The 20,349-nt window shown below is 27.1% G+C and overlaps 5 protein-coding genes across 9 annotated transcripts; 3 read left to right on the top strand and 2 right to left on the bottom strand.

The window, feature by feature from the left end:
• Positions 1-826: 826 nt before the first annotated feature.
• Positions 827-2,394, bottom strand: fs(2)ltoPP43 (female sterile (2) ltoPP43). Its single transcript, XM_035091148.1, has 3 exons — positions 1,986-2,394; positions 1,638-1,892; positions 827-1,565 (listed from the first exon to the last, which is right to left on the bottom strand). Exons 1-3 carry the CDS (start codon positions 2,148-2,150, stop codon positions 1,074-1,076), a joined length of 912 nt encoding a protein of 303 aa, XP_034947039.1. The 5' UTR covers positions 2,151-2,394; the 3' UTR covers positions 827-1,073.
• Positions 2,395-2,697: 303 nt separating this feature from the next.
• On the top strand, positions 2,698-6,168 carry LOC118071758 (zinc finger protein 341-like). Its single transcript, XM_035091141.1, has 8 exons — positions 2,698-3,361; positions 3,437-3,511; positions 3,584-3,869; positions 3,949-4,255; positions 4,327-4,521; positions 4,613-5,446; positions 5,532-5,738; positions 5,815-6,168. Exons 1-8 carry the CDS (start codon positions 3,331-3,333, stop codon positions 6,019-6,021), a joined length of 2,142 nt encoding a protein of 713 aa, XP_034947032.1. The 5' UTR covers positions 2,698-3,330; the 3' UTR covers positions 6,022-6,168.
• Positions 6,169-6,302: 134 nt separating this feature from the next.
• LOC118071757 (endothelin-converting enzyme 2-like) lies at positions 6,303-11,104 on the top strand. Its single transcript, XM_035091140.1, has 14 exons — positions 6,303-6,638; positions 6,713-7,841; positions 7,914-8,024; positions 8,105-8,219; positions 8,296-8,548; positions 8,633-8,728; positions 8,790-8,975; positions 9,059-9,187; positions 9,257-9,516; positions 9,580-9,767; positions 9,977-10,143; positions 10,247-10,402; positions 10,477-10,724; positions 10,932-11,104. Exons 1-13 carry the CDS (start codon positions 6,459-6,461, stop codon positions 10,705-10,707), a joined length of 3,201 nt encoding a protein of 1,066 aa, XP_034947031.1. The 5' UTR covers positions 6,303-6,458; the 3' UTR covers positions 10,708-10,724; positions 10,932-11,104.
• On the bottom strand, positions 10,468-13,791 carry l(3)77CDf (phosphatidylserine synthase 1 homolog l(3)77CDf). Its single transcript, XM_035091142.1, has 7 exons — positions 13,697-13,791; positions 12,985-13,125; positions 12,498-12,836; positions 11,567-12,391; positions 11,272-11,494; positions 11,129-11,195; positions 10,468-10,993 (listed from the first exon to the last, which is right to left on the bottom strand). The coding sequence occupies exons 3-7, from the start codon at positions 12,779-12,781 to the stop codon at positions 10,926-10,928; spliced, it is 1,467 nt and encodes a 488-aa protein (XP_034947033.1). The 5' UTR covers positions 12,782-12,836; positions 12,985-13,125; positions 13,697-13,791; the 3' UTR covers positions 10,468-10,925.
• On the top strand, positions 13,571-20,192 carry stai (stathmin). Of its 5 annotated transcripts, XM_035091144.1 has the most exons (10): positions 13,571-14,095; positions 14,487-14,542; positions 15,739-15,891; positions 16,139-16,178; positions 17,067-17,162; positions 18,084-18,448; positions 18,535-18,675; positions 18,760-18,900; positions 18,999-19,154; positions 19,387-20,192. In XM_035091144.1, the coding sequence occupies exons 5-10, from the start codon at positions 17,099-17,101 to the stop codon at positions 19,495-19,497; spliced, it is 978 nt and encodes a 325-aa protein (XP_034947035.1). In that variant the 5' UTR covers positions 13,571-14,095; positions 14,487-14,542; positions 15,739-15,891; positions 16,139-16,178; positions 17,067-17,098; the 3' UTR covers positions 19,498-20,192. The 5 variants fall into 5 exon arrangements, with proteins under 5 accessions (XP_034947035.1, XP_034947036.1, XP_034947037.1 ...); XM_035091145.1 differs by lacking the exon at positions 16,139-16,178; XM_035091146.1 differs by lacking the exons at positions 15,739-15,891; positions 16,139-16,178; positions 17,067-17,162 and having other exon boundaries at positions 13,575-14,095.
• The last annotated feature ends 157 nt before the right edge of the window (positions 20,193-20,349 follow it).

Raw genomic sequence — 20,349 nt, 5'->3', positions numbered from 1 at the left:
TACAGTAGAGAACAGTAGAGTATTATGTATTATTACGGCACGTATATTATATAGTATGTAAACAATTATGCTAAAAAAATACCAATCTCAAATTTGTGAATCTGACTATTTACGTTGCAATATTATAACATTTAATATTATCATATTAATAAATGCTCGTAAAAAATTTTGAAAAAAAAAAAAATAGTAATAAATAAAATAACAAATGATATTATTGTGTTAACAAAGTTAAATTGCATATTGAATTTACAGATATGAATTATTTATCGTATAATTTTATTGAATTTAATGCGAAAATAAATCTTTGTTAACATAATTGTGAATTTCATGCAAGAAAACATATAATCAAAATCATCACGACATTTAAGAAAAAAAAAAAAACAAATGTTTATTAGAAAACATGCTATTCTTCAGTGCAAGTGCACAATTGTATAAATTAGAATTAAGGCCAGTGTAACATGTATACGCAGTGTACTCATATTGTATGATAAAATCATTGAATGACACCATAACCATGATAGTGTGATAATTTGAATTAAAAATGAGTTTGATTAATATGATTAACGAGATTTTAATAATTCTCGTTATATGATGAAAAATTAAAAACCATAACAATTTGATAGTTAAATAATTTTTTTAATATAAAATAATTATAATAATATTTTATATTTTATAATTTTTTCATTTTTCCCCACAGATCCAAATAGACTGTATTTAAATATTTTTTTTATTCTTTCAATTATTCTAAATACACTCTGTGATGAAAAAATATCAAAAAAAAAAAAAAATAAATGAAAGCATGGCATAATAATTCCACTTCTGTGTCTATCATTAAATTGAAAAATTTATTCAAAATAGTCAGCTACTTTTCAAGTAGAACATTGCTTCGAAACACTATTATAAATATAATCAATACAGTTTATGTTTAAAGTTTGAAAAATTTTTTTAAATATTATACGAGTATTGCCTCTTAAACTCTTCGTTCAAATATTTACAACAAACGTGTCATTAATGTACTTTTTGATTGAAACGAAAGTCATGTATCAAACAAATGAACCAGAAATTATAAAAATTTAATCTTCTTCCTCAATATCGCTCTCTTCATCTTCAGGGACATCATTAATTTCTGATATGTACACCCCACTATGATCGCTCATCTCACTATCACTGAATGATTCATCTATCATCTTAGCCTTATAATAAGCATATGCATAGCCGTAGTTTTCAACATCAGCCTCATCAACAGTATATACAAACTCACCATCATTATGATCATCTTCATCAGAGAGATCACTCCCTTCACCTTCAATTTTAACTCTCATTACAGCTTCCCTCATATCATCTTCATCAATAGAACCATTTGAATAATCTGAATCTGGATATTCATTACGCCAATTCGATTCTGAATTCGAATCTTCTGATGCAAATATATCTGAATTATTTGGTGACTCCCTGTGATGATCAAATACTAAATCTTCACCAGGCGTATAAACTGAAATAAAATTTTCTGGTTCTATTCCTTCTTCTGTTTTAGTATAGTATAAATCATACACGTAATCATTGTCCTAAAGAAGAAATAAAAATGAGAAAAATTATTTAATCATTTTAAGTAATAAAATATAAATTGTTATAATTACTTGGTCACTTGATGATTTCGTAGCTGTACAGGAAACAGAATCTTCAACATCAATAACAGTCATGCCTTTCTCATCGAGTTGCTGTAAATCAGAATTAAGAGAACGAAAACAACTTATTACTTTGTAACGTTGTTGTTTCGAATTTTCTCTTGCTTGTATACGATTTTTAGCTGTAATGTTAGTAATATTTTGTTTGTAATTTTCCTTTAATTGATCTTTACTCAAAGTTTTAGCTATTTGTTTGACCACATCATCCTAAAACATTTTTGTATAAAAAATTAATTATTTATTATAATTAATACATAATAAGAATTTCATAAATAAATATTAAATTTATGCTTTATGTACCTGAGTTTGCACGGTACCAGCCAGCTTAAGTACAGTTGTTACATCTTCAGAGTCAGATGTTTCAGCACATTTATCGTCGCTGATTTTTTGTTTTTTACAAGCAATTACTAAAGTATTTAATGGTTCGAATGAATTACGACGTTTTACACGTAAAACTGTTGCCATTTTTTAAGAATCTAAATAACTATTCTGAACGTAAAACAACCAACCCTCGCCACTTTATTATGCCGTATATGTAGCGATAGCGGTATGTTCGAGAAAATGCGGAAATTACAGAGTACTATCAAGACACGTGATTGGTTAATTGTAAAATGTTTTCATATTATAGTAAATATTTATGTACTTGCTTATTCCAGAGAAAAATAAAAGAACGTGAGTATGATACAGATATACTGGTAGTGAATTGCAAAAAGGTTAAGTTCACACATTTCACTATAGTATATGCGAAATACATCGCGGGAATTTTCAAGAAAGTTTTCATATTAGGAAAAAAATAAAGAAATTATGAAAAATTATCAATAAATTAATTAAAAATAAAGTTTTTAATAGATGCTTTGAATTTAATGATTTATCGAGTATGGAAAAAGCTATTGTTTTTAATTTTTGAAAAAACTTTGCGCATGTGCGTTGAGGTTATCTATAGTAAATGCCATTTCCGCTTGTCGGTCGCCATTTTGCTTACGAGCGCTTCCTAGCGCTTTTTTCTGCCAAACACACTGTGTTTACGAAACAAAAATTCTTTATGTGAATTCCATGAAATTAATCCAATTATATCAGTTACACATTTTGCATCTAGACATTGTCAGATTTATTTGGAATTTGGTTTTTGTTCATTTATTAGATTTTAACCTAACAAAATATTTCGATGATTGTTGCTGCGCCAATCAGCCCATACTGCATAATGGAAAGAAGCCGAAAAAGTTCAGAGTGCAATGAAACGAAACCTTTACATTCAGAACTGTAAAGTGCATTTATTATATAATATACAATATAAACAGTGCAATATATGCCTAAATAAATATTATCGTGTACTTGTGTAGATACATATTTAACTGATGTGTACCTGTTATTATTACTATTTTTTCATAACCATAAATTCATATGATGATGTATTTTAATTGGTTGAGTATAGTTTGTCTATTGGCAGATACTTATCAGCTGTCAAATATCATCAAATTGTAATTAATTAGAACGGTGCAAAAACATATGAGAATTTTATAGAGTGCTATAAAAAAATAACGAATAATTGTTCTGAATTTGAGCATGTAAAAGCTAATTTTATTGATAATTTTTTGATTGTATATTATTGGTAAGTGGTATTTATTGTTAGAGTAATACCACATAAATGGCACAATCAATTTTCGACGCTTTATCAGGTACAAAAATTATAATTCAATTTTAAAAAATATTGTTGTATTTATTTATTAATGCAGGTTATTTCCTTATTGTAGGCGTCTCCTTTGATAGCTCTACTGTCCAATCTTTACTTGAATCTCAACATCTCATTCCTGAGATCGAACAAACAAGTAAATCATTTAAAATTACTGTTATTCTTTTTACCGCAAACAATATTATTGATTTTGTTTTTTTTTTGATAGCAATTGATCAAGATGAAGAAGATATTTTCCAATGTGGCAAATGCAAATGTCAATTTAATTTATTACATTCATTTTTGCATCATAAAAAAAGTCATTTAAAAAAACCGCAAACGGTTGATTTAAGTCAGTATTTAATGAATGATAATAATCAAGTACAAGTCGATGCTGAAATGCCGTGTCAAAATATCACACAATTTAATTCCGATCATCCTTCGGAATCTGAATTTATCCAAACTGATCAACTCAATGAACCAATTATTCTGCAAGAAACTGAAATGTTATTCAGGTTTGTAATTAATAATATGTGTCAGATGATATTCGTTTTCTAATAATCATTAACTCTATTATTAATAATATATTTATAGCATGGATCAAGAAAGTGCAAATTATCTATCAGCAGAAACGAATTTTGGTGTTCCAATGATACTTAGCTCAGAAAATCTTGATAGTTTTGCTCCTCCTTCAAATATTTCTGATAATAATAATCTATTAAAAGACGATGCTCAAGAACCATGTAACCAATCTATCGATCCTAGTGAATCTTTATTAGATAATACAACTTTTAATAAAATTTCTTCATCTGATGATAATCTTTCGCCAGAGAGAAATATAACTAAAGTATTGGAAGAACAAGTAGATGATAATGCAACCAGTATTACTCCAAATTTGAAGGTAATATTTTATTTATAATTTGTTTAATTTTATTATTTATCTTGAAATGACAAAGTTCATATTTTTTTCAGTATAAGTGCAATTATTGCCATAAGCAATTCTCAAAAAAATTTTACTGGCAACAACATGAACGATCTCACACAGGTGAAAAACCTTATCAATGTGTTGTTTGTGGACGTGCATTCGCACAAAAATCTAATGTTAAGAAACACATGTCGTCACATAAAGTATGGCCTGGTACAGCTATTCATTCTTTACCACCAGAGGTAATTTATTATATTATTACTTTTATACATTGTATTTTTATGTATATTAGAAAATTAAAATAAAAAAAAATTCAATAATGAATAATTTCAGGCTCCGCCGGACGGGAATATTGATCGAACGTATCATTGTCAATTTTGTAAGGAAATATTTGATTCTTACAAAGCTCTCAAGGGTCACCTAATAGTCTCTCATATGACGTTAAAAGTATATAAATGTGTGCAAAGCAGCTGTAGCATGATGTTTGCTGATTTAGATGATTTTCTTGAGCATACACGTAATCATAAACGATCAGAGTATCGTTGTCATGTATGTGGTGAAATGTTTCACACCTTATCTGACCTAGGTCTTCATCAATATGTTCACTCCGTCCGAAAACAAAAAACAACTGAAAAATATTATTGTTGTACAACTTGTAAATCATCATTTTCTAATCTCGAAGCTTTACAACATCATACAGAAACAACAACTCATGATTATGCATGTCCTCATTGTGGTAAAAGTTTTCTCATAGAAAGATTTCTTCGGAGGCACTTGAAAACTCATGTTTCTGCGGCTAGATTTACATGTGAAGATTGTGGAAAAGCTTTTAAAACAGAACAATATCTGGCTAATCATAAATTAATTCATAGTGAAGAAACTCCATATCTTTGTACACAATGCCCAGCTAAGTTTAAAAGAAAAGATCGGCTTGGGCGTCATATGTTAATACATGATTTTACTAAGAGATTAAAATGCCCCTTCCGAGGATACCTTGGATGTATGAGTGAATTCTCTAGACCTGATAAATTAAAAAGACATCTCCTCACACATAGTAATATCAAGAGATATCATTGTACTTATTGTAATCGTGATTTTAATCGTGCTCAAGCTTTAAAACATCAAGAAAGTAATAAACACATTCTTAAATGTGAACTTTGTTTACAGGTATAAAATATTTATAACTATTATTATTTAGACATATTATTTATATCTTTGATATAATAATTAATGCTGCATTAAAAAATTTCAGATATTTAAAAATAAGGATCAGCTCGTAACTCACGGTGACTGTGTTCAACCGAATGAATCAAATAAGAAACATTCAAGTCCGCAGTTACCAAGAAAGGCAATTGGAACTTTTAAATCACGTAAACCAACTCCAAAGAGACAAACTAAAGTTATTGGACCAACTGAAAAAGAAAAAATTAAATCGGATGAAATCGACAAACGATTGTTGGTACGATATATGATTTATTTAGATTATTAATACATTACTTTTGAATTAGATTCATCAGTTAGTCATCTTCTTTTAGTTGTCATCTTCAGAGAATGTAAAACTAAATGATCCAATTGAAGAATTAGATAATAATTTAACGAAAACAAACTCCAAAGAATTTATTCACTTATCTATTGATACTTTAGTGAGATCTGATTTTATAGAAGAAAAAGAAGAAGAAGAAGAAGAAGAAAAAATACAACAAGAAAAAGAGACATTTAAAAATCAAATGATTGATTTATAAATAATTTTTATTCATTCAACGATGCTTCACAACTATTTATTACTGTTTTTTAATCTTTAATATTAATTTTTTTTTAATTTCCCTAAAATTTTTTATTACTAAGAAATATTATTTTTATTGTTATGAATTATTGGCAGAATGTGTACGCAATGCCTACAAGTCATATTAAAATATAACTTTTTCCTTAAATATCTGTGATAATTGTATTATAAATATTTTAATATAAGTGAATAACATATACATGTACATATCATTTAACCGTATTTAGATTATTAGACATTTATCCGTCAGGAAGTTGATAGCAAAGCCACATCTACTACCTCATTTACGATTCTATGCATTTCTTAGTGAACTCATAATTAATTAGCTTCTTTTCTCACGCAATAAAATCCATTTTAACAATAATTATTGACTAAAGAAGACTAAAAAAATTAAACATGCAAAGTAAAAAATATCGTGTGTCAGAAAGAAGACGAAGTAGTAGTGTTAGTGAAGAAAATAATGGAAAATTTAACAAAACTTTCAAGATTACAATGTTAGTTATTTTTTTATTATGTTTAATCATTATTATAGGTAGTTGTACTAGTTGGAAAGCGAACTCTTATAAATCCAACTCAGTAAGTATCAATTTCAAATCATGTCTGATAATTTATGCAACAATAAAATCAGTAGTTTTAATAATTTTTTTTAGGAAACAAATGATACATTTCGTTCAGAAAAATATAAAGAAGGAGTAAAAGAAGAAGAAGAATATTTAAATGAGGAAGACAATTTCGATATGTATGTTACTACTACCCAAAAATCTGATTTAATCTCATTCACTACTCATCAATCATTGAAAACTAGTCAGCTTGACACAAACCGATTAACTAGTACTCCAAAGACTAATGATCTTGATACAATCAAAACTAGTAATACTGATATCACTCAGACTGCAACTAGTTTTAATGAGACGTCTTTCACAACAGATTATAATAATTACACTAGTGATGAAAGTAATGATATGGGTGATAACAATACAGTGACACCTCATTATGAGTTTATGACTGCTTATGCAAATACCTATCCTGACAGTACACATAATTACAGTCATGATGATCAATCAACAACAATATTAAATGTAATAACTACCTATGATTGGCTTTTAATTATATCAAATAGCACAACATACAGCTCTAATGAAATATCCTATGATTATGAATCTACTACTACGCCAACATTCGTAGAAAGAACTGAAAATAATTATGTGTCAACTCCTGAAGATGATAGTTCCTTAACAACTGAGAATAAAAGTTACGAAACAACTTCTACTATAAATATTAACTTATTAATTACTGAAAATTCGGATCATTCTACAACTGATTCTGCTACAAGTATTGATGTATCAACAATAGAAAATGATAACTATGAAACAACTTCTTCGGAGTATGACGTATCAATAACTCAAGACAATTATGATTATACAACTCCTTTTGATACAACTTATTCTACAAATAATGTTAAATTAATTACTGAAAATAATGGGTATGATGAAATGACAACAGAAAATGTTGACAATGAATTCAAAGTAACTTCAACAGAAACAAATGAACGATTGATATCTGATGATGTAACTGAAGGAATTGATCGAAATAAGGATAACAAAGTACATATTTGTGAATCTGGTAGCTGTAAACGTTTAGCAAGTAAAATGTTGTCGTATATGAATCATTCAGTAGATCCATGTGAGGATCTGTATGAATATGCTTGCGGTGGTCTGGAAGCAGATCCTCAGATAATAAGCCAAGATTTATCAAAACAAGTATTTGATCAAATCAAAAGTGAGTTAATATATGTTTGATATATTAATATTTAAAATTGAATGTTAAACTAGAAATTTTTTTATTACGTAGGATCTTTAAAAATGCATGTGAATAATACATGGTATCAACCCTTTGTAAAATACTTAGATAGCTGTATCAAATATGATGAATATTTAATAGATGATGAAAAACTTAAAGAAGGTATTTTTTATTATTTTATCGTCAAAGAATGAAAATGTTATTTCTCATGAATATTTTCATCAATTTTTCATTTCTTTTAGTAAAAAAAATCGTCGAAAATATTGGATTTTTTTATACACGAGAAACATGGCCTAAAAATAGAAATTATTCTGATATTCTTTCACAGCTTATTGCTGATACGATTTTAAATAATAAGTATGTAATCTAAGTGACTTTGTATCGATTTATTTTTATAAAATTGTCAAATAATTATTTTATAACATTTTAACAGCCCACTAATGTTTGATATTGTACCTGAAGTTCATGAAACTAATTCAAAAACATTTATTTTACAAATAATTCCAACAATTGGTAATTCAAGATATTTTCAAGACTCTATAAAACAAAAATTCTATGCTCAGAGCATTAATGATAATGTTACTCAATGGTTGAATGAAGTGGAGAGTTTGTTTAAAAAAATTAAAAAATTCATTATTGATCAAGATATTGATATAAATTTTCAAACTCTTCACCAATATTTCATGGTAATTAAGGACTTATCTCTAATTTATTATACTTGATAAAAATATTAATACATTATCAAGGAAATATTATTTATTTATTTATAGAGTTATCCATCTTCAACAAGTCACATAAATGAAATATTTGAAGAGAAAGATTATATAATTTTAACTATTAAAGAATTACATAGTCAAGCAAGCTTAGTAAGTATTAATAAGATTGAAAGTATTCTTTGGCATTAACTATTCTTTGGAATTTATTTAGATTGAATGGACATCAATAATTTATAAACTTACTGGAATAATATTGGAACCAGATGCTCAGATTCAAATTTATTTCCATCATCAAATATTTGATGCTTTAAAGAAATTCGAGCACAGTGATGAATCTCAGCAAATTCAATTTTATAATGCACTTGTTGGACTTTATACTACAAATCTTTACAAACAAGTATATTATCTCTGTCATTATCAAACCTTAAACTTTCAAATTTTTATGTTAATATAATTCCTAATTAATATTTACTATTACAGATGGTTTTCAATAGAATACATTCATATGAACAATGCTTAACTATCTCCATGAAATTTTTACCAAGTCAAAGTTCCTCATTATATATGTCTGCACTTTCCAAAATTCAACTATACTACTTTGAACAATTTGTAAATTTTATATTTCATTTCCACATAATAATTTTATAATAATAAATATTAATAAATATCTTTTGATAGATAGATGATATTTTTATGGAATTGAAGGAAACACTTAAGTTGAAATTTAGAAAATTACAATGGGCAAGTATTGAAGGTCAAGAATATCTTTTAAAAAAATTGGCTGATATTAAATTATCTTTACCAGATACTTTAATTTACAATGGTTCACCAGAACAATTAACTGATAATTTTTTCACCAATACATTAGTTTTGATGAAAAAATATAGAGAATCAATGTATAGTGTTTTAAAGAGTGATCCAAATGATCCTAAAGAATTGTAAGTATTTAGTTATTTTAACAATATTATTATAACTATGATTATCATTATTATTTATTTTAGATGGACATATTTCGCAAGTCCTTTTCAAACTTCTCCTCAAACCATTCATAGTCTGAGTGTCATTCTTATACCTTTTGGAGCCATTGACTGGTTTAGTTTTCAATATAATCAAAAATTTGATTATTTTATTTTCGCAAGTATTGGAAATCTACTAGCTCGTGAAATAGCACATTTTTTTGATACTAATGGTAAATAAAATTATTTTTACATATTTTTCATTAATATTATTATTCAAGTAATTAAAAAAATTTTTTTTTTTATAAATACTAGGAATTAACACAAAATTATAAAAATTAAATAATTACATTATAAATAAATAATCGATAGAATAAATATCACAAATTCGTAATTAATATCTATAATTAAGCTAAATAAAAATAAAAATGATTTATATTAGGTATGAAATATTGGAACAGAACGCGAATTGGTTCTCCATTTGCGTCTATTAACGATGATTGGACTAAAGCTGCTTATCATGAGTTTATTAATTGCCAACGGAATATTTTATTTCATGAGCCAATTGAAATTACTGTTCCATTAGATAATCAACGAATTCAATATCAGGTATGTAATGTTATATAAAGTATTAATTACATTAATTAAATTTACAATATTTATTTCAACAATTATTCAACTATGGATGCTTTTAATAAATAATTCTTTAAAGGTACCTCCATCAACACTAAATGAAAGATTAGCTGATGTTGTAGGCATAAAACTAGCTCAGGAAACTTTGAATAGAATACATACATCACATGTTACAAAATTACTTCCTTGGCTACCTTTGAACACTCATCAACTTTTTTTTCTTGCATACACTCAGGTAATAGTCATTTACAATTATAATATTTATAATTTATCAATTTATATACATAGTATAACGTTTTATATTTACAGACATATTGTACTAAATCTCGACTTGAAGATTTTAACATTTTTTCGTATGAAATATCTACATTACCTAATCGTGTCCGCATATTTGCAGTAGCAGTAAATAATAAAAATATCGGCGAAGCCTGGAATTGTCCGGAAGGGTCACTAACGCTTCCAATATCTCTTTGTGATGTTTTCCCAGATCTTAATTATGATAGAGATATAATGGAAAACGTACAAATTTCTATTAATTAAAAATATTTTTACCCATGGTAATTATTTTATTATTTTTTTTTTTTCTTTACTTAGTAGTCATGTTCATCAATTATATTTTATTCTATGATTATGATAATTATTATGATTATTATTATCAATAATAATAATTATGAAATAAAAAGAAACTTTATGACTAGATAGTTATTGTGTTAAATTACATTTGCTTTTATTGTAATTTATTTTGGCTTTTTTTTTTTTTATAGATTTTTATTATTCTCCATAATCAATGGATCCGTACATTCTTTCTTAGCACTTTCCAATTTTTCTAGAATGTTGAAAAATTAATTACATCTTAGCGAAATAACAAACCAACATATAAAAACGGTAAATTTTAAATATTTTTAAGTTTATTTAATTAGAATAAATTGTTAGTAAGTGATTTAATAATAAAAAAACATACCATTATCACGCAAGGATGATTTTATTGGGCCCTCGTCTTGAAGAGTTAATCGAGTTTGATTGCCCGTCTAGAAAAAAAACATAGCACACGTTCACACCACACATTAATATATTTTTTAAAAAAATTGAATAATGTAATAATACCTCAAAATATTTGTGCCAAAGTACACATCCGTAGACACATAGAACAGATATTAATGACTGACACAAAAGCCAGATTATAATATTCAAAGCTTGAGTACGTTCAAAGAGCTCAGCACCATGTCGAATACATAGCAAGGACTCAGTTACCATAATTGCGTTATATACCCAACATTGAGTTCCAACTCGACTACAAGTTGGATCAGTAGCATACATGTAGTATTGCCTGAATGATAATAATAATATAAATAATAATACAATTAGTATAATTAATTTAATTATCAATAAAGGTAATTACCGGACAGAGGGTGCAACAATAACGCCAATTAATATCAATCGTCCTGCTACAAATGGATGTGACGGTGGAAACTCATAAATGTGTTTCAGGAAAAAAGTATTTAGTTCAGATATTTGCCAAAAAATGACTAGTTGGCAAAGAGCAACGAAGCGCATATAAGTACAAGTTGGGTCTAACCATCTGACTGCAGTCCAACTTTCTGGTGTGAATTGGAGAACTACTCTTTTAAGTTTACCTGTAGTACTTTCAATATCACGTATACTGGCCCATTTATATTCACGCATTTCTAACATGGCACAAATTTTTAAACCAACCCATATTCCTAAAGCATTACATATTAATACATCTAATAAAACAGCATCCCACCAGCATTCAGCAAAATTGGGTAACAAATGAGCAAAGGCCATTTCAGTCAATTCCCACATAATGCTAGTTGCCCATAATAATCCAAAATGACGAATTAAAACAGCCTTAAATACCCAACCAAGGAAGTGAGCAGCAGCATATATGTCCATAGAATTCCATAATTTCTCAATGGTTAAATCTGAGCAATTAACAGCATATTCTTTATCCATGTCAATATGAAATGATTCTAATTCTGGATCTATCCAAACAAATATCTTTCTGACTGTTTCATGGTTTTGGAATAATAAAAATAGTAAAAACATGAGGTAAAGAACACTACAGCCAAAAACAATTTTCCAAACAGCAGGATGAGGTCTCGTAAATGGTCCATTTGGAAACGTTAGTACTGATATTATTAGGAAGAAAAAAATAACACATATAATACCAGCCCATATATTATCATCTAGATCATTATTATCCCTGTGAAAAATGAGAAATAATTATACTTATCAACGTAAAAAATTGATTCTAACAATTTCGATGATTAATAATAATACAACGATTAAATATTCATTGATTATTTTACCTGACAAAGGCAAAATAGATTACAGCACCAATTGAAATAAGAAGTAGTGTAATTGTGTGTGGTTTATAAAAAAATTCGATTGAAATATCTTCAACGGGTCTTTCATTAATACTTGGAAAACTATCTTCTGTTTCACCCCGTAGTCGATGTTTATCTTCATTAAACTCTGATTTTTCAATATTATTCGTAATTTTATCACCTTTTCTATCATCATTTATTCTAATTGTTTTTCTATTTCTTAAAAATAATGTTTGTTCATTCGGTATTTCCTCACTACTCGCCATTTTTCTAACTACTGTGAATTTTTTTTATACTTTCTAATTTTAATGTCAATTTCCACTGTAAATTATATAAAAAGTTATTTATAAATTTAAAAAAAAAAAACAAACAAATCATCACTGACTAATTCTTAGCATAATCTAGTTACACTAATATTGTAAGTAATAAAAAAGTAATGATGAAAAAATATGACTTTTGTGTACACTACCATGTGCTGCTATAAGAGCCTGTTATTGATGTTATTACTTATGTATCCAATCAAGTATCCAAAAGTAAAGAGGAAGTGAGCCAAAATAAGTGTATTTGATGATTGGTTCTATTTTGTACATCTTTCTTGAACACAAAAGAGCTGTGAATTTAAACACTACTTAGTATGCAAGTGACCAATAAGCCGTTCAAGGCTAAATATTATTTCAAAAGTCAGCGCCTCTATTCTAGATGCTTTGATATCAGTAACTACGTTTTGATGAAGCCAACAAAAAATTTTTTTTTTTTGGTTATGAAAATTATTTATAATTTCTGATATGCATAGAAAAGATTAATTAAATATATTCGAATTTAATTGATATAATAATTCATTCATAACTTTAATTAAAAAACTTTTTATTATCATTATTGTCATTATTAATCAATTAGATAAAATTATAACCTATTCTAAAATTACTCTGTCGATAACCTCTAATGTTTATGGCGCTAACTGTATCGTATGTGTTTAAATTTTTTTTTCAATATCTGATTACTATGTTTACATTAAAAGAAAACAATAACAAATTTCTAATATCACTTTCTAAGTATTGTAATTCCACGTATCACGAAATATCTAACGTAATAAAGATAACAATAATATTACAAATTTATCATATACCAAAAAGAAGTGATAAATCTAAGTTAAAAAAATTAAAAAAAGTAATTACACTAACCAATACAGTATGAAGTGTAAGCATTTGTGTAAATGTGTATCAGTTAACAAAGAAATGTTATGTTGATGTGAGTACTATCAGAGTATGGCTATGCGTTGTTTCTTATATATATATATATATATATATATATTATAACCGTTTTCACATACATGTATACGTGTGGATATAAGAAATATAAACTGAACGACGCCAGCAAGCAACAGAATAAAAGGCAACTGCAACTTAACAACACAAGATCAAGCTTGTTCAAGTTGTTACCAGTACTTTTTTGAATTATTTTATTTTATAAAGTTAATATATAAAAGAAAATTAATTTTATGTATATTTCAATTGATTATTTTTGGTTATTTTGTGCAATAAATCGACAATTTTGAAATTATCAAGAGTTCGTTACCCGGGGTAAGTAATTGTTTATTTGTTTATTTATTTATTACTTACATATAAAACGTAACTTTAAAGAAAATATTTGTGTCTTTTATTTATTAAATTATTGAAAAAAGATTTATATAATATTTTCACCTGTAATGGTGAGTGTACTACACATTGACAATGCCTGTCGCATTTTCCTTTGTCCTTTGTTGTCAAAAGCAGTGAAATGCAGTAGTTGGATACAGATGAAAGTTTGCGTCAATTTTAACGAATATATATGTATGTAATAAATAATTTTGAGTGCATATACACTTAATTTTATCAAATTATTTTCATATATCTATTAACAATTGTGAATTTTTCCTTTTGAAGTGAGTCCTAAATGACTGTAATGAAATTAATTGGAATGATTTTTTTGCAGGAACACAAAGATGACTTCTGCTGCAACAGAATTGGGAGGGAACGTTGCTGATGAAGGTAAGTAATATTGATAATTCAAATATTTTTGCTATTTATTGCAACTGTGATATTTATTGACAAATTGAACGAGCAATGATATTGACAATGCATTTATAATGCTAATGATTGTAATAAGAATATTTTAATATATATATAATGTTATTGTAAATTAACTTTTATTTTATAACATGGTCACTGAACTCATTATGTGAATCAATAGACCGAGTAAGTGGAATAATGATTGACCGTAGGACCAAACTTTGTTAAATGATGTATATTATCTATCTGAGATATTTTTAGCAATTCTATCAATACAAATTGCTATTATAAAAAAAAATACTTCAATTGTGTCATCAATAATAGCTGATATATTATTTGATTTACCAATAGCAATCCACGGAAAAATGTAATATGACTTTTACAGCAATTTTTTTGTTAATCATGAATAGAGAGCGAAAAAATCTATGCATTATTTAAAATGAAAGTCAATGGTCCAACGGCTGTTGTTACCAAGCTGAAGAACCGAGCAGCTCATTCAAATGGATAAAATGCGTGGGGTAACTTGATTTGAACCACAAGCCATATAAAAATTTGCTCAACGTGTGTGTATTGTTCTTTGTTGCTTTATTATTTACAGTTTATTAATTAATAATAATTAATTGAATATCTATTATTTAATATACTAAACAATAATATTTATTTTTCATATAATCATTAAAAAATTATTAAAACTGTTTTTCAAAACAAAAATGATCGTCAAAAAGGAATTTTGTTAATTTAAAAAATTATTATAATTATTTTATCAGAAGTATCTTTAAATATATTTTGTTTTATTGATTTAAACAATAATTTTTAATTGAGATATTAATAATTATTACATTTGAATTCAAATTAATTAAAATTTGCGAAAAAATATAGGCATATTTTTAAATGTTATATATATTCTAATTGTTAATGAAAATAATAGATAATTATTTTGATGATACTTTTAGTGAAACACGGCAATATCCTAAAGTGCTTTACCCAAAAGTGTCTCTTGTTCTCTGCAGTATATTAGACATTGAAACAAATTGAGTACAGTACTCTAGTTGAGTCATGTTTGTTAATTAATTTTCTATTGATTAGTATGAAAATTTTTAGTAAATAAAAAAAATAGCAAATATTATGCAACAAACAATTAATACAATGAATTTTAATATTTATTTAATTTTCAGTAGACCAGAATAGCTGCAATGAACTGAATATTTAGGGTTTTTTTTCAACGCTAAACTTCTTTTGAGTCATTCGCAAAAATTATACCGGCTATTCCTCGAGAATTTATTATAGAGAGAGTACAGAGCAGGGTAGTGCGGAAGAACGGCAACGAGGTAGATATTGAGCGACGCCAGACGTCGTAGCGCACCACCGGCACCAGTGGTGCGATTGCTTGCGATCAGTCACCTTTTAGCCACCGCCCCAGATACTCAAAGATTTCTTTGCCATTGCCGGGTTATTCTTTCATCGATTCTACTAAAGTTCCTTTTATTTCGAGTCCTTTCTCCAATTAATTACACCTTTTTTTGTAACATTTTATTCATCATGATCATTGATCTTGTACGTAATTCTGTCTTGCAGTGCTTTTGCCACAGTTGCAAAGCTCCTTTGAGTGTTCTAGGTAAGTTGTAATTCTTCTTCCTCATTTCTATTTTATTCATCGAAATTTATATCTAATCCAATTTATCACCCTAATCATTATATTATATTTCCTAAATTATTTTTGCAAATAGTTAGAATTCATTATTTCCTCCCTTCTTCAGTTTTTTCGAGAGAAGCTTTCAGCTTTATTTCCTCTTTATTTCCGGGTCGAACATTCTTTAATAATCCTTTAAAGTTTTGCAATTATTGAAGAGATTTATTACTCTTCTTTTTGTCTTAAAATTATTCAACTAGAATCGAATCGATATATAAATAAGTAATAGTACATCATTATATCCTGACGCCACCTGCAATTCGATCAATTTCATCAAGGTGCAGGAGCCGAATACAGGTCTTTTTTTATCGCGACAATGAAAAGTTTAATCCATCAATAAAAAAACTTTTCTATAAATTCTGGAAATTAATTATTTAAATTACTTTATATTTAGTTTAATTTTTTAATCAACAAAATAAATTATTTCCGTATTTGAAATTTATTTTTATTAAACAAATTTTAGTATCATATTTATACAATTAATAATTAAATTAATATTCTGCTATGATTTGTAGCATTGTTGAAATTTTTTTAATAATTAATACAGCCATAAAAAAAAATTATTTCTTCTCAACATTACATTTAGCTAGAGTTCCAAGTTTATTATAAATTAAATACAAATTCAAAGTCATTATTTTTTTATATAAAAAGAAATTAACTTCCGGCAATTTTATGGCAAGGGTGCGGTCCAAGATGGCTACACATTCATGATTTTTTGATTAACAACTCCCTCGAAAAAAAAGAAAAAAATATCTAATTCCCAATTGTAAAATTTTTTTTTAAATTTACAACGTATTAATTTCGCAATAAAAGCTGGACAGAAGAAAGAAGGAAGCACAGCACCAATGAAGAAGCCAAGTGGAAAAGGAAAAGCTCGTACTAAACAACCAAAAAAAGTTAAATTTATTAGTAAGTAATAAATCATTCCAACCCAAATTGGTTTGCAAATTGTAAAAAAATAATCATTAATGCTTCTCTTGGTTCAATATCATAGCTCGTTCAATTTCATTATCAATGTATATGAGCAAATAACATTCATGAACTTTAATAGCATACGTCATTGGCGAACTTTGAAGTGCATCATTCACTTTTATACTTAATCAATCAATAGCATCGGACTTGTCGGTAGAAAAATAATCATAAAATAAAATAAAACATAAGTGTAAGCAATGATGATGTATGGTATGAATGTATATGTTTAATTTTGCAGACTATTCTTCATTTAGGGGTGCGTGTAATGTAGTATTTGCTTCTAGACGTCGCGGCGCCTACAGACAATTGTATTCCATACTGCTGTCAAATCGATCTTTCTTTACAAAGCATTTTTATATTACTGAGTCATTTGCTCATGAAAAAACAATTCACTTTTATGTAGGATATATGTATCTGATAGTTGATCATCTTGAAGGATGATTCTTAATTGCTTTATGTATCAAGATACTTTGAAAGCTATCAAATTTATTGAATTCAATTAATTTTTTTTAGCAAGTTTAGATCTAAGGAAGAATAAAAATTTAAAATACTGATTTACAAAAAATATTTGATAATTAAAAGAAAGAATTTGAGATAAAATATAAAAATTTATTAAATTGAAATTTTTTAAATAATTTTCATAACAATAACAGTGATTGCGCAATTGTAGTCTGGCATGATGATTCATCAAGTTCAGGAGTAGTGTATTGAGCATGTTCAGTATTGAACAGAAGATGAGACGTCTAGACAATTATTTGCTTTGAACACTATTGTTATTCTTTATCTTTTTGATCAAATATATTTTGTACTTATTTATAAAAGAAAAAACATTAATTAAAATTAATCTTACATATTTAGCTACTGAGATCCGGTGTCAAGAGAAATCCAAAGGTGGATTATGCTATGAAGTGATTTTGGCTGAGCCAACAGGTGCTAAACGCGCTCCATCACCAGGTCGTCAACAACAACAATTATCATCTCAACAATCAACAATTGAAGATAAATTGAAAGCTGCTGAAGAAAGAAGACTTTCTCTAGAAGCTCATAAATTAGCTTCCTTAGCTGCACAATTAAGTAAAATAGAAGAAACTGCCCGCAAGAAGGATGAACTTACATCTGCTTTTATAATTGCTACTCGTGAATCGCTTGATGCGAAAATGAATAATTCTGAAGAGAAACGAGAAGCCCATATTACTGAGCTTAAAAATAAATTAAAAGAGCACGTAAGTTTCTCTTTAAATTTTTATATTATTTCTATCTAACTATCAACGAAAAAGTTATTAAAAATTTTATATTTTTGTTATTTCAGTTGGAAAGTGTAGAGAAAACTCGTTTAAATCTTGAACAACAAACTCAAGAAGTACGTACTGCCGTTGAGGAAAAGCTTAAGACTGCAGCAGCTCAACGAGATGAGAATATGAAAAAAATGTTGGATCGTCTAAAGGAACATGTTAGTATATAAAATATTTATTTTTATTTCTTTTTAGTTTTAAATGATAACTAAAAAAATAAACAAAAATTATTTTATTTGTAGGAAGAACAAGTTAATCGAGTTCGTCAAGGAATGACAGAACGTGTTCAACAACTAGAGTCACAAATTCAAGGAAAATTGGATCAAGCACGAGAACGTCGTGAAATTATGGAACGTGAACAAAAAGAAAAATTACGTAATCATGTAAGATTCAAATATTATTGTAATTTTTATGAAATATCTTTATATTAATTCTACTAGAATTAATTACTTATATAAAATAACAAAAAAAAACTTGATAGAATACAGTGAAGATAGCAAGAGTTCGTGAAACAGCTGATGTTAGTGCTATGAGGGAGCTAGAGGCAAAAAAACGTGAAATTGATTTGAAAGTTTCAATCGCGGAAGAAAATCGACAACGCGAAATTCAACGACGTCTACAAGTCATTCGTCAACATGTAAAATTCATCAATAATAAAATTTATGTTTGATTTGTTATCACTCATTTTACTTTAATGAATCATTTTTATATTCAATTTTTATTTCAGTGATTTTTCTAATTATTTTGCTACAAATTTTTTTAGAGTTATCAATGTTATTTATTTTAGTTATGCTTATTTAACAATTGTATTATTGTTTAATAATTATTAAATCACATCATTCTAACTTTTATTATTATTTTTTTTTAAGGAGAGACGTGCAGAAATGGTCAGACAAAATAAAGCAGCCCTAACTGGACAAGATACTAGGGGAGATGAGAGTGCCTTAGCCATGAAAATCGAAACTGCCAGCTCTGGTTAAATAAAATATCTACAAGAACAACAAGAATATTGAAACAACAGTTATTGGGCAGACCATATTATATAAAATGGCCATTTCTTAACTCTGTGATCAAGCCTATCAACACTCAAATTAACAACAAAAATTTTTAACTATTCTAGGACTGCCCAATTACTTTTCTCTCTTGTTGCATATAATAATACATGTGCTATTAATGATTTTTTTTGTGCCTATAACAAATGTGCTAAGATCATATGCTATATAAATGGTTGGCTATAATTAATATTAATTAACATTGAAAAGTAAGTAAAAAATAACAACATTTTTTTAAATGCACTATGCGCATTGGGAAAAATAGTATTTAAGAAATACGTATTCAATGCTTATAATTTTTTTTTTTCTATTCTTATTATACATGTATCGTATAAATCACACTATTTATGATACGTTGATATGTCGGCTTTAATAGTAAATTTTAAATCTAAATATTAAAAATTCGAATTGGCTTATAATGTTATTCATAATAAGAAAGCTGACTATAATTATTGAAAAATTTTACTTATTTGTGTAATGACACATAATAACTTCTGTAAATCACTTATTTTCAATATAATTAAATACCTAGTCATCGCTGAAATAACTAAGAAAAAAAAAAAAACTACTCAAAAAAGTATTTAAGCAGGAAAAAAGTGAGTGAAATGCGAGAAAACTACTGCTAAAATCAATTATAAAGTGATAACAAAGTGTGTCTGCGTATGATATAATGTTAATCCAATTTAAATAAGTAATTAATGTAATTAAATGCTTTATACAATTTATACTAAGCTTTAAAAAGTTATAAAATCATTTTTTACTGTAATAATTTTGACATTA

Source organism: Chelonus insularis, unplaced genomic scaffold (genome assembly GCF_013357705.1).
Source record: "Chelonus insularis isolate UGA/USDA-ARS -01 unplaced genomic scaffold, ASM1335770v1 contig_88_pilon, whole genome shotgun sequence".
NCBI lineage: Eukaryota > Metazoa > Arthropoda > Insecta > Hymenoptera > Braconidae > Chelonus > Chelonus insularis.
This window is presented reverse-complemented; position numbering and strand designations above follow the sequence as displayed.

Excerpts from the sequence above, each read along its gene's own strand:
- stai (XM_035091143.1), top strand. The coding sequence starts at position 16,103 with ATGATCATTGATCTTGTACGTAATTCTGTCTTGCAGTGCTTTTGCCAC. Across the intron at positions 16,179-17,066 it reads AGCTCCTTTGAGTGTTCTAG|CTGGACAGAAGAAAGAAGGA; the intron begins GTAAGTTGTAAT and ends TCGCAATAAAAG. Across the intron at positions 19,155-19,386 it reads TACAAGTCATTCGTCAACAT|GAGAGACGTGCAGAAATGGT; the intron begins GTAAAATTCATC and ends TTTTTTTTTAAG.
- LOC118071757 (XM_035091140.1), top strand. The coding sequence starts at position 6,459 with ATGCAAAGTAAAAAATATCGTGTGTCAGAAAGAAGACGAAGTAGTAGT. Across the intron at positions 7,842-7,913 it reads AGTATTTGATCAAATCAAAA|GATCTTTAAAAATGCATGTG; the intron begins GTGAGTTAATAT and ends TTTATTACGTAG. Across the intron at positions 9,188-9,256 it reads TATACTACTTTGAACAATTT|ATAGATGATATTTTTATGGA; the intron begins GTAAATTTTATA and ends ATCTTTTGATAG.
- LOC118071758 (XM_035091141.1), top strand. The coding sequence starts at position 3,331 with ATGGCACAATCAATTTTCGACGCTTTATCAG. Across the intron at positions 4,256-4,326 it reads GTATTACTCCAAATTTGAAG|TATAAGTGCAATTATTGCCA; the intron begins GTAATATTTTAT and ends TATTTTTTTCAG. Across the intron at positions 5,447-5,531 it reads AATGTGAACTTTGTTTACAG|ATATTTAAAAATAAGGATCA; the intron begins GTATAAAATATT and ends AAAAAATTTCAG.